Below are 14,322 nucleotides of genomic sequence, written 5' to 3' on the forward strand. Positions count from 1 at the left end.
TTTAACATTTATTTAAATAATAAAATAAATATATTATTTACATATTAAATAATGTAAACCTATTTATAAAAATTGGGGTAAATATGTTATTTATATGTTTAAATAATATAAATAATAGCTAAATTTATTTATATGTAAATAATAGCTAGGTAATTATAGATAATACATTTATATAATATAGTGGTGGTAAATATTATTATTTTGGTAAGATATTGACTTTTTCTAGTATGTAAACATGTTTTGAGATTGTAAGTGATAAATCTCATGTTGTATTTAAGACTTGATTTTGTAATTATTATATATCTATACATATCTTTCATATTATCTATTCCTTATTTTCCGTCAACTCATGTAGACCTTGTGTTAATACCTTGATAAGATCTGTCAAAGAGGCAGTTTTGCCAATGCTCTGCTGGTTGCTATGTTGGTCTCTCACCAACTCTGAAGGTGCTAGCAAATGATAGGATGAGCTAGATGGTGCCAACCTCGTTGGGATGATCTAGCCCATTGTGATGCTCTGCACCTCCCTTTATCTTTATTGATGTAATTCGATTGCTCTATGTACTTGTTTATTCCATCAATAAAATTCTTCTTTGCCGATAAAAAAAAAAAAAAAAAAAAAAGAGAGGCAGTTTTGCTATCTAAGGAGATTGGACTTTGAAGGAAGGCTAGTTTGACTCCTCCGATCTTTCTTGAGATCTTACTTGGTTATTGATCAAATAACTCAGTAGTGACGTTTCCTATTTTGTAATCTTAGATAAACCCTATATTTATTCGTTATTATATTCTCTGATGTTTTCATTTTTGGGGGCGTCACAACACTCTTGTTTTTAAGACTTTCTTTTCTCTCAAATTCTAAAACAATTTTAGTATTCTCTCTCTACCCTTTTTCTTAAAATTCTATATCTAAATTCAAGACTAGAGCTCTCATTATATAGCCAATGCAAGTAGGCAATGGTGGAGGACAAAGTGGAACACAATGTACAGGACAAACTGGAAGACAAAATGGGACATTTTGGAAAAATAATGGAACTAATGGAGGACAATATATAATGGAGGTGAATGATGAATGGTGATGGTGGTGTGTGATTTAGGAAAATGGATGATGAGTAGAGATGGTGGGATGTGATTATGAAAGTAAATGGTGAGTAGAGATGGTGGGGTGTAATTATGAAACTGGGTGGTGGGTGGGGATGGTGGGGTGTAATTATGAAACTGGGTGGTGGGTGGAGATGGTGGGATGTGATTATGAAAGTAGATGGTGAGTGGGGATGATGGGTTATAATTATGAAAGTAGATAGTGAGTAGAGATGGTGGGATGTGATTATGAAAGTAGATGGTGAGTGAGGGATGGTGGGATGTGATTATGAAAGTGGATGGTGAGTGGAGATGATGGGATGTAATTATGAAAGTAGACGGTGAGTGGGGATGGTGGGGTGTAATTATGAAAATGGATGGTGAGCGGGAATTAATGGATAGAAAATTTGGTAATGGAGATTTGAAGAGACAATATTCTTTTGGTAGTGGAGATTAGTCAATTTTGGATGAAAAATAATTTGGCCAAAAAATGTGTGAAAGTTAGGATTAAAGCTCAAATTTCATCTCTTTTACTGAAGATTCTATGAGAAACACATTCTAATTGTTATCATCGGGTAATCAAAACAAAGCGTCCAAGTCTTAGGGCCAGTCAAAATGGAGTGTCTACAAACATTTTGTTGACCCCAAATTTATTTTCTTGATTTGCCTTGTGGAGCTAGAGTTAGGATAGACGTTAAAAATGGCCTAAAAGCTAATTGATTCAACTTTTTTTCCAGCTTGACTATTACCTAATCATTAAAACATTATCTTAACAATTGGCACCTTCCGAAATCTTCTAGATTGATCTAGATTTCTCCAATGTTCTGGATTCTTCTAGGATGTTCTAGAATCTTCTAGATTTCCCTAGGACTTTCCAGAGTCTTATAGATTCATGTGAAAAACTCTAGTGATCCTGTGTTGAATCCCAACACTCCCCCTCAACACTAACTCTCTATTTACTGGTCGTTATTCATGTGTATGTAAATCTTGAGCTCTCCAATTTGCTTCGACAATTCTTTGGTTTAGTTTTCCAATCAATTTTTGAGTGCTCAAAACCCAAAATTTGTTTAGTTTACATTTTTCTCAAAATTATTTTTAATCACTTTTTACATCTCCTCTCTTCCTATCTCACATACTACACATCAATCAATTACTTTTTCGTTTTACTCTCTCATTCTCTCACATCCTGTACATCAATCAATTACTTTTTCTCTCACACCCATCTATGCAACTACAAAAAAAAAAAAAAAACCTACAATCATCCCAAATTACAAAACTCCAAAACAATTTTCAAAATATATAACCAAACAAATTTTTAAAATTTGAAAACTCTTTTCAAAATTTTATTTTTCAAAACCAAACCAAAGGACCCAATAATTTTCAAAAATGTTGAAGAGTGATTCTGTCCAACAAAACATAGTACTAGAATTGTTTAAAGAATTCTAGAATATAGTGAAAAAGTAAAAGGATCATAGAATATTCTAGAAGGTTAATGATGGTCTCTTGGATCAAGTTGATCCTAGCCATCCATTAAGGAGATGAAATATTATATAAAGGGAAGACCCATCATTATAGATAAATAAAAATGATATAAGAGTTTTGTGATAGAGAGTAGGGTGGTGTGGTGAGAAACCTACCAACCCAAGTAGTGTTTGTAATTAAGTGATCAAACAATACAAGAGTGATCTAGTGAGAGATGCCCCAAAGTCTTGTATGAGGAAGAGACAAAGTCTAAGTATAAGTGCTTGAATGTATTGTGTGAGTGAATAAGTGAGGTATATTAGTGTGTAGTTGTGTATAGGTTTTTGTATACTTAGTGTCATTAATAAAAGTTGTATTTTTAGGTTCACTGGTGTGTCAAACTCAACAATCAACTGGATGTTCTTACTTTCTGTTTGTTTCTACTTCTCTACATGCACTATGAGTGCATATATTGCTGTGAAAATAGGGGAATCCATCTCATTCCCACATTGACAAATGTTACCCTCATGTTGCTTGTTTCATCCATTTCATTCACACTTTATACATCCATCATTAGATGTATTAGGGCTTTCTTGCTCTTCCTAAAACACTTAGAAGAAAGGTCCAAGTTATCTGTTAAGCGTTTGACGGCAATCAGGTTTCATATTGCTTGAATATGGGTAAAACAAAGCTTCCTGGTTGTGTGTGGTATAGTTTGTATGTCTAGCTTCATTGTATGCCAAGTGAAGATGGTGCTAAACCATGATACCATTGGTGTAGAGACCCTAACTTTTATTAATTACACTTGAAACCCTAAGCCGCATGTTAATTGCATTTTAGTCCCTAGTTTTGTAAAATTTTGCAAAATAGTCCAATAAAGCATAATTTTCCCATATTTTACTTTGTATTATAATTAAATCCTGGAACACTATTTTATATTTGAAAATTCCCCCAACTCTTGGTTTTTATTTTATTTTAACCCCTAGTTACCTTTTTTATTCTTTTTCTTTTATTTATTATTTATTTAAATATTTATAAATATTATTTTGGGGAAAGCTTGGTTGTGGAACCATCTAGAAGATTTGAGACTCTAACTAAAATAATACTAAGATATGTACTAGTCTTCAATTTTCCTTAACCATCAAGTTAATTGTAACGCCCTCAAAATAATAACATTAAACCCATCAAATAAGACATTCATTAACATATGAAATAACCACATTCTTCTATTCATCAGAGTTTCATTACAAAAGTATTACATGTTAACAACAAAAGCAAAATGCCCTACGGGCTTACAGCTTTCCAAGTTAACACTTGGTTACAACAAAAGAGTACTAACTCAATTACACCTTAAGCCCTTGGCTTGAATTTACATGTAATACAACAAAAGTATAGCGATCCCGGTTTCCCTTTTCTTTACTTGTTATATACAGACTTAGGTTCCGTGGAGCTGGTTGTTGAGAGTATGTTGTTTGCACCCTTTAATCCTTATTTTGAGTCTTGGGTTGTGTTGGGAAGATTTGGAGCAGGTTGGTTGAGCTTAGGAACCAAGTCTAGTTGCCCAGATTTTGGCTTGTCCGCTCGAGCGGGGGTTTGGACGCTTGAGCGGGGAATACACCCATCCAGTATGTCCTGTGTAATGTTGGCCGCTCGAGCGGGGGATTGGACGCTCGAGCGGGAAGTCGTGAGTGACGCTCGAGCGGGGAGTTGGGAGCTCGAGCGGGGACCTGTCTGCAAAAACTTCTGGGAGTGTGCATTCGCCGCTCGAGCGGGAGTTTGGCCGCTCGAGCGGGAGTCTGTGAGTGGCGCTCGAGCGGGGGTTTCCACGCTCGAGCGGGGCGACTGGTATAAAAATCCGAGATCCGACTTTCTGGATCATTTTTCATCTTTTTTTTTTTATTTTAAAACCCTAGAACCGTCTTCTCCCTCTCCCTACACACCTTCTCTCTTAAGTTTGATCTACTTAGAGTGTATTTCTACCCTAAGGCCTTTGTTAAAAAGATAGAGTGGGTCAAGGGCTTCCGTTTAATCTGAACAATCTTGGGTTTGGAGCACTTTGGTTTTCGTCATCTTCTCCATTCGAGTTCTTTTCTTCAAGGTAGGGATTTCCTACTCCAAACTATAAGTTTTGTTCTAAGTTTTGGTATTTTGATATGTTAGGGTTACTTTGATAATTTTGAGAAAAACCCTAGTTGTTTAAATTAATTAATTTGTATAATTAATTTAAGGGAATTGGGGAATTTGGTTAAATTCATGAAATTGGGAAATTTATTGCTTAAATGGTGTAGTTGGATAATGTAAATCACTCGCCCATTGAATTGTTGATATATTTATTTCCAGTCTAGAAATAACTGTTTTGGGCTATCGGTGGAGGATAGTCGTGATTGTTGTAGATGTTGCATGTGGATTAGGAATAACTGAAACTAATCACATTGGTTAAGTCATTAATTTTGATTATTGCATTGATACAGAAAATACGTGTATTGATTGAGCATTGCATTTGCATACATTGTTTTGTGTGGGAGGAGATAGGGGATGTACTCCACGGTTTAGGGGAAGATAGGGGATGGACCTCTAAACCGGATTTTGTTTGGGAGGAGATAGGGGATGGACTCCATTAGCATTACTTTTATGTGTGCTTATTTATATAGAAGTGTTTTATTGATACAGCACTAAAATGTGTATCAATCTGGAAGTATGAAGTGTTTTGGTTTGAGCTTGAGTCTCATTTGTTTGCTGATATTGGAAGGATGTGAATATGATATATGTAATTCACTATAGTAAGTTTGGCCAGGTTCTGAGCCATGTTGATAAAATTGGAAAGTAAAACGTGTCTTAGACAATAGTGTCATGAGACTGTAAAATGAAGTAATTGATTATCCTGGTTAACCATCTGTTGAATGCTATTGCTTTATTCATTGCTTATATGTGGTTTAGTATATTTCTACTGGGCTGTGGCTCACCCTTTATGGGAACATCATTTTCAGGTTCAGGTGATAAGCTACCTCCTAGGACTTAGCTTGGAAGGGCTTGGATTTTGAAGACTATTTTTAGTTATTTGTTTTTCATTGTTAGTACATGTAAACACTCAAGCCTAGGGCTTTATTTATATTTGAGTTAGAACTCATACTTTGTGTCCAAGTGTTGGCTTGGAAAGATGTAAGCCGGTAGGGCATTTACTTTGATGTTACATGTAATGCTTTTGTTTAGTAAGACTCTGATGGATATTATAATGAATTATTAAAGTGTTTTCTTTAAATAATGCATGTCAATGATATATATAATGGGTATATTTTTGAGGGCGTTACAAAAAGTAAAACGACAAAAGTATGTCCGCCTCCAGTCTTCCAAGCTATGTCCTTGGAGGTGGCATGCTACCTGTACCTGAAAATGATGTTCCCATATAGGGTGAGCCACAGCCCAGTAGAAATACACTAAACCAAATATGAACAATGACTAAAAGATTAGCAGTTGATAGTTGGTCCACACTGATTCTTTCCTTTATCACACTTTACATTTTCATGACATGCAAGTCCATGGTACAACTCATTTTCCAATTTCTTTAAATTCTCAAATTTCAATCATGGCTCAGAACCTGGCCAAACAACTCATATGAGACAATAACTCATATCAAACACTTCCCATATCATATTAGATAAGCATACGAGCTATATCACACAACAACAGATAAGCATACAAGCTATATCATCACTTCCACAGATATGCATATGAGCACTATCACACTTCCAATGACAAGCATATGAGCTCTGTCAACACAATAATAGATAAGCATATGAGCTCTATCTATGGAGTCCATCCCCTATCTCCTCCCAACACATCCGGTTTAGAGGTCCATCCCCTATCTTCCCCTAAACCGTGGAGTACATCCCCTATCTCCTCCAACACAACATAATGCATATAAACAACAATTACACACATCATCACACAATACATAAATTTAATGTATTCTTTCAATCGTCAATCTCAATGACACATTCGAGTGATTAGTTTCAGTTTGCCTAATCATCATGCATTGTCTACAACAATCACGACTATCCTCCACCAATAGCCCAAAGCAGTTATTTCTAAACAGAAAATAAATGCACAAATGGATATTTAATCAACATTTCATTTCGGTGAGTGATAAATAATTCAACTACACCCTTTAACCCCATACTTTCCCAATCTCTACATTTTCACTTCATTTTCCTCATTTCTCACAATTAATTATCCCAATTAATCAAACGGTGTAATTAGGTCATTTTCCATAATTACCATTTCAACCCTTAGGTCCCATTTTCATCAATGATTCAACATTTATTTCACTTCTCTACGACAAACATGCATTTAGGTTTATTATAAATAAAACCCCAATTTTTGTAAAAATAACACAAGCGCCCCAAACTTTCACAAAATTACCAAACCAACCCCAACATCTCAAAATACCAAAATTTAAAGACAAAATCCATAGAGAAGAGTAGGATATCCCTACCTCAAATTTGGAGCCTCAAAGGAGAAGATGACAAAACCCAACGTGCTCCAAAACTTGAAATTTTCAGATTAAAATGTAGCCCTCGACGATCAACAACCTTTTTGTCAAGGCCAAAGATGAGCAAATCACTCCTACTAGATCAAAACCTAGAGAGAAGGTAGTATCTAGAGAGAGAGGCTCACCAATGGTGTTTTTGGAAAAGTAGGAGAGAGAAGAGAAAGTGAAAAAGTGATTTGAAAAGTCAAAACACGGAACTTAAATCCAGTCGCCCCGCTCGAGCGTAAAACACCCCGCTCGAGCGTCACTCACAGACTCCCGCTCGAGCGCCAACAATCCCGCTCGAGCGGCGAATACACAGTCCCAGAACTTTTACAGAACCAGGTCTCCGCTCGAGCTTCCAACTCCCCGCTCGAGCGGAACTCACACAACCCCGCTCGAGCGGTCAATACCACGCTCGAGCGTCCAATACTGCGCAGAAAATACTGGATGGGTGCAATTCCCGCTCGAGCGCCAAAACCCCCGCTCGAGCGGACAGGTCAAAATCTGGGCAACTAGTTTTGGTTTCTAAACTCAACCAACCTATAACAAACCCGCCCAACACATCCCATAACTCAAATACCAATAAGAAAGGATGTAAATAAGACAATAAACAACTACCAGCATCCACGGACACATGTCCGGATCACTGTATAACAAGGGTAAACCCGGGATCGCTATATTAATTTTCTTAACAATTAAGTAACAATAATTAATCAAGAACAAAATGGTCTTTTTTACCTAAAATCCTTGGCTATAAATTGAGAACACTCCCCTCATTTCCTTCTCACGTTTTCAGTAGCCCAAGTATAGGGTGAGAGGAGGAGATTGTGAACTAGAAAGAAGTGGAGAAGAACAAGGAAAAAGAAAAGGAAGAAAAGCTTGCTTTCTTGAGTTAAAATAAGAACCACACCTCCCTCTTGTATTCTCTAATTCTTTCACCCATCGCATCCTATTATCTTGTATATATTAATGGTAAACATGACTTTTGGTATGCGTGCAAGTGTGGGTATGAATATGTGACTTTATCTTACATTTTTGCTCAAAATCTGCACTGCTGCTACTTACCTATTTTAAAAAAAAATATCAAATTTATTTATTTTTCAAATCTGATTCTAAGAAATGATATTTGGTGTGTTTAGAGCATATGATAATTCTATAAGCCCCTTACTATGTGTTTTTATGGCATAGGTGCTTTTTTTTTCTTAAAAAAAGACTTCAAGCGCTTATAAGCCTCCTCGATGATGAAATGGTAATACCTCCATCCTTAGAAAGTTGAAAATTGCTTAAAGTTGTTGTTATACCCTATTTCGGCCAAAAAACTGACTTTTTGCAAAAATGACTAAAATACCCCTGAACCTACTTTTCAGCCAAAAACCAATTTTCTGACCCTAAGAGATAAGGGAAACCTGATTAAACTTCGATTTGTGGTATTTTCCAAAATTACTGACCAATTTTATAAAAAAAAAAAAAAAAAACATTGATTTAAGGGCAATTTGAACTTGCTTGGGCCATAAGTAGGCAAAAGCCATGCAAACCCACACATAGCCTTGCAAACCCACACCTAACCTGCAAAATTGACACCTGGACCCTTGGCCTCATGTGTGCTCGCACGTGGTCGCATCTAGATGGTGCAGCCACACTTCTTCTTTGTAGTAACACTTTCTGCTGACAGATAAAAATAGAAACTTTGCAAGGATGACAATGCAGATGAAGAGAGGTGCCATGGAGAAAGTGATGCTCAACCCTAGTAACCTTTTTTGGCTTCCTTCCTAAGCTAGGACTGCCTATAAAAGGACCCCTTACCCCCCTCTTTAGAGGACTGGACTTTTGTGAACTTTTTGAGAGCATTAAAATGCTTGAGAGAAAGAAACCACCCTTTCACACTCTAGCTCCAAAAATCCCAGCTCACAGCAACCTCAAACACTTTAAAACATCGTAAGGACTTGGAGTCTTAGACTAATATCAGAAACCTAGGCTTAAGAGAGACCTACAAGCAAGAAAACGATGTCTTCTCGCATTTTCCTTGAGTTTCCTTAAAAAAAGTAGGTAATTATCCGTGTTGTAGTTATTTATGTACCTCTTTTATCTATATTTTCAATAGTAAATCATGCAAAGGGTTTAGTTTATTCATATGTCATGTAATTTGCATATTTATCCTTCTTTCTCGCCTTTCTCATCATGTTTCTTTTATTTTCATTAGAACAACATGTTTAGGTTTATTTAATCATGTAGAAATCATTTGTTAGGCCTGATTTGAATCATCATGTAGATTGCTTATATCACTGCCTTTCTTTTCATTACTTGTTATTTGCTTTTTCTTACATAATCATGCTAGTAGTCTCAAACCGGGCTTAGATTCATTATTGAACGATTAGTTGCATGTTTAGGCCATATTTATTTTATGTTTTGCACGAAAGACGCGTAAGTGAGCATCCAGGTAAGTCCATAACATATGTGTGTCCTTGTTGCATTGTCTTTTTCATAATCCAAGTTAAGTGCTTTTTCTTGGAAAATTGATTGTTTTGAATGATTTTTATGAATATTATTTATTTTGGATTCAATTTAAGGCCATAGATCATTGAAGATCTTCTTTACTTAGAAATCATCATTTTTTGAAAAGAGGTGGCTTATTCTTTAAATTCAAAATAAACGATATTTAGTTTATTCAATCATCTAGTTTTAGGTTAGTTAAAGGTTTTAGGCTTAAAATGAATTTGTATGAAATAATTAACCATTAAAATCATAAAATAAGAAGTGAGTAGAGGCCAATCTTTGGATTGGAAAAAATGGGGTCCTTTCATTTAATGACTTTCCCTTTGTACCTAAGCTCCTGAACCTTGAAATTTTCTAGTTATGACGGACTAGTCCTTAACTTAGTTTTCATCGTTAAAGGTTTCTTAATTCTTCTTTAAAAATTAAGTGGCGACTCTTTATTATTAAAGCAAATTAGTCCAACTTTTATGTAGAAAACATACATTAGACTCGAAAAAGACATGGCACATGCAACTGGTGCTGGGGTTACATTTTGCTTTGGAATTGCTCATATGCTTTGCTAACATAACTTTTACTTAGTTAGTGTCGGTCAAAATCAAATTTTCAAATAGTATTTTTTAACATAGGAGCGTTATTTGGGTCTGTAAGGCCCACCCCGAGTTTTATTTTCACGATTCAAACTATTTAGTTTGTCGAGCACTTCGTGTATTCCATCCACACAAAAAAATTATATTAATTTAATAATCGTAACTTATTCAATTTATAACGTTTTCACCAAAAATAATAAATGATTTATTTTTAAAAATACAATTGTCGTCTATTTTTTTTTTTATGACAAATGTGATAAATTGGATAGGTTACGATTATCAGATTAACCGAATTTTTTGTGTGAATAAAATACACAAAGTGAGCGACAAAATGAATGATTTGAATTATCGAAATAGACTTGTAATGTTCCCTCCGAGCCCTAACAACACCCTCCAATGCAGATTATGGACAGAAAGAAATCCTCCTTGTTCAAAATAATAAGAGAGGGTGAATAGTAATCAACACTAATCACCCACCACATAATAACTAATGACAAAGAAATAGATGTGACACTCGAATTTTTACCATGATTATATTATAAATAATAATAATAATAATAAATGCATGGTTTAGGAAATTGGGAATTAATCGATTAAATTGTTAAGGAAATAAATTGTGAGGCACCGCACGTTAAATATTTTAGTAAGTGGTAAGTGATGTTTTATAGTTGGGTTGTGAGGTTTCTAGACGTGAACGTATAATCATAAGTAATTTTAGGAATTATAACCTTTAGAATTGAATTAAAAAATAAAAAATAAAAATTCCTGCTAGGCTAAAGGATGGAGAGTGTACATGTATAGCTTTGGTGACATGCATAGCTTTGCAACACTTGTTGGACAGGTGGCTGAATTTGGATAGGTGGCCGAATTTGAAGTGCCACACGTTGCCACACATTAAAAGCTATTGAGGGACAAGCTCATGCACCAACTGTAAATAGTGAGGACTCAGTACAGGGAACTTTTAAAAAATAAGAACAAGAAATTTGAAACCTATTCGTAGTGTACAGGTGGAGCATCGAAAAGTGAGGGGTATAGCAGGAGTTGTAGTGACAAAATTAAAAGTTAAGGGTGAATCTTAAGGTGAGTTATATTATAATTTGAGTTATCATAATATGTTTTTTTATATGTCTTGAGTTACTATAATATATTTTACGAATGTTTTGAATTACCACAATTTATTTTATATAATTTATGCTTTATGGATATGTTAATGTTTCAATTACGTGGATTATTTTCTCAACTTTATTTGCTTAAATTGAAACCCATGGATATGTTTGTTTCAATTTTAGAAATTATTTGACAAAGATTTTATAAATAATTATATTCTGTAAGTACCACCATGAGAGTCCCACGCCTTTGGGGACTTAAATAAACCATTTGCCCCTGTTTGGCCACCTTGTGGTCCTCTGTTTGTCATGGATCCATTGACCCCTGTTCTAATTGTCACTCTAGTGACCCCTATTCTATTCCGTTTTGTACCGTGGTTATAGTTATTTACGTAGTTTTTATTTCAGTTTCTGCCACTTAAATAATTTATTTATGCAACTTAAATTATGTTAATGTTTTAGCTTAAATAACTATCCATGGCTATTTTGTGCACCTATACTCACAGTATAATATTTCTCACTTTGCTATGTGCTTATAGCTGTTACCCCTTTCAGGTGACGAGATTTAGCAGGATCAAGATGGGGGATAAACCACAATGTTTTCTTTTCTTTTCTTTTCTTTTTTTTTTTGGTACTATCTGTATTTCTAATTGGACACCTGAAATAAAATAAAAGCCCAAATGACTATGTTTTTTTCTTTTTAATAAACATTTGGTACCCAATTATTTTATTTTAATTTATTTAAGTTATCCGCTTGTGCTACGACTACAAAATTATTAGAATTATTTTATATTTTATCTTGTTACGACGCCGAGCCTTTGGGTATCGGGTTTGGGTCGTGACAAAAATGGTATCAGAGCTTTTACAAAGAGAAAAAAAAAAACATAAAATAAAAATAAATAAATACTATATTTTGTCCAACATCATAATTGCTTAATTATATATATATATATATTGTCATAATAAATAAATAAAATATTGTGTCCAACATGATTTAAATAAATATTGGGTGGGCTAAGTTTTCCTATTTTGTAGGACATGGCACACCAAGAAGAATTGTTTTGGTTCGAGCCCCAGGGAGCGCATCTGGCCCCTAACTTATTGGAGGGATGAGGAGACTCAGAAAGCACTATCAGACAGACCCACCCCGACCTTGACCGACTCATGGGGAGGCCAGTATATTTGCGGGGCGACCCTGATGAGGACTACTTATTTTGGAGACTTAGCTGAGCTAGCACCCGAGAGAGATACATTGGCCCGACGCACGTTGTCAGATTAGCACATCCGCATTTCTCAGTTACTCCCTTATCCCCAGGCTTTTCCGAGAGGAGAGGGAATATATACCCTAGCAGCCACATTCGCACTACGACACCTCTTCCATGGCACATTGTCCAGACCCCAGCTGTAGACTACACTAACAGTACCACATACTTAGAGATACTTGTGCGGCTCACTGGGCGGCAGTTTTGGAGATATGACCACGGTGTACCGACCTACATGGTCCAGGTAGTTTGGCGCTGTTTTGGGATTGAGCTCAGTGGATAGGAGTTTGAGTCCCTCGTGCAGCAGGAGTTCCCATGGCTAATCCACGGCCCAGTCTTCCAGAGCCAGTTTTCGTGTGGGCTTAGTGACCTATTCTAGGAGCATGACCGAGAGATGTTGCTGATCTTTTTTTTGGAGCTGACAATGACTGGTCTAATCCTTATATTTTTGTATCAGTAGGATTAGATGTTAACTCTTGACGACTGGACTAACGCCTTACGTATAGTAACAACGATGTATATATGATGTTTTATGTGGTATTAATGTGGTAATATTAATGTGATAGTAAAACTAATAAAACTAATACGTTATATATGACGTTGTATCAAAGTTGTATCAATGTGATGTCACGCTTATATCATTTTACCTTGTAGTAATGGCCAATGATGGAAATGATACCGGATCATCAGTCAGCGGTACCATCCCAATGGAGCAAATCATGGAAAGAGCAGTCACCAACTTTTTGCAGGCTTTGCAAACCAGCATAACCAATGGGATACCAAAGAGACGAGAAGAACCGACCACGATTAAACAATTTCAGGATTTGAAACCCACCACGTTTATCGGCGGTCCAAACCCACTAGTGGCAGAAGCTTGGGTTAGGGACATGGAGAAAATCTTTCGTATGCTACCTTGCACAGAGAGACAGAAGGTAGCCTTTGCCACGTTCACCTTCAAAGATGATACACAAGAATGGTGGCTTCTTACCCCGGAGAAAGAAGATATTGTGACTTGGGCAAGATTCTTGGAGGTATTCTATGAAAAATACTTTCCAGATTTGCTGCGGGAACAAAAGGTGGTAGAATTCATATATCCAAGGCACGGAACCATGATGGTGGCCGAATACGAGAGTAAGTTCACACAATTAGCTCGATTTGTGAAATACATCATCCCCACCGAAGCTCGAAAAGCCAGGAAATTCGAAGTATGATTGGATGCTGAAATCAAGGACAGACTGGAGGTTTTGAAACTACCAACCTATTCGGAGGTGGTGGATCGAGCATACATTACGGAAAAATGGATTAAAGCCTTGCGCTCCAGGGAACCAAGCTAGAGGAAGCAATTTTAGGAAAGAGGTAACAAAAGACCCAGTGTTACGCCTCCCAAGAGGGTAAATATGGGCACAACCAGTTTAAGCAATTAAGGTCCTACAAATCCTAGAGGTGGCACCATTCTAGCTTGCTCTGCTTGTAGGAGGACTTATTGGGGACAATGCCATCGAGATACGAGAGCATGCTTTAAATGTGGCCAAGTTGGCCACTTACTGAGAGATTGTCCAAAGCTTGCTAGTCCTACAGCCAACCCCTCTGAACTGGTCCGAAAACCCGCGGTACCTGCAGGAGTGAGAAAGGACCAAAAACGCCAAGGAAGAGCTTTTGCCTTGGTGCTTGGAAACTCAAAAGTTACTGAGAATGTCATGTCAGGTACACTTTCTGTTTGTGATCACTTAGCTCATGTTCTCTTTAACTCTGGTTCAACTCATTCTTTTGTAACACCACACTTTGCTACCAAGTTAACATCAGCA

General features: G+C 36.2%; 1 protein-coding gene across 1 annotated transcript; it reads left to right on the forward strand.

The window, feature by feature from the left end:
• Positions 1–13,173: 13,173 nt before the first annotated feature.
• On the forward strand, positions 13,174–13,728 carry LOC145791390 (uncharacterized). The gene has a single exon (XM_082871743.1). It carries the CDS (start codon positions 13,174–13,176, stop codon positions 13,726–13,728), a length of 555 nt encoding a protein of 184 aa, XP_082727869.1.
• The last annotated feature ends 594 nt before the right edge of the window (positions 13,729–14,322 follow it).

This window comes from Camellia sinensis, chromosome 5 (assembly GCF_055761805.1).
Source record: "Camellia sinensis isolate YWXY chromosome 5, ASM5576180v1, whole genome shotgun sequence".
In the NCBI taxonomy this organism is placed as follows: Eukaryota; Viridiplantae; Streptophyta; class Magnoliopsida; order Ericales; family Theaceae; genus Camellia; species Camellia sinensis.

Coding starts and splice junctions, on each gene's coding strand:
- LOC145791390 (XM_082871743.1), top strand. CDS start 13,174: ATGGCCAATGATGGAAATGATACCGGATCATCAGTCAGCGGTACCATC.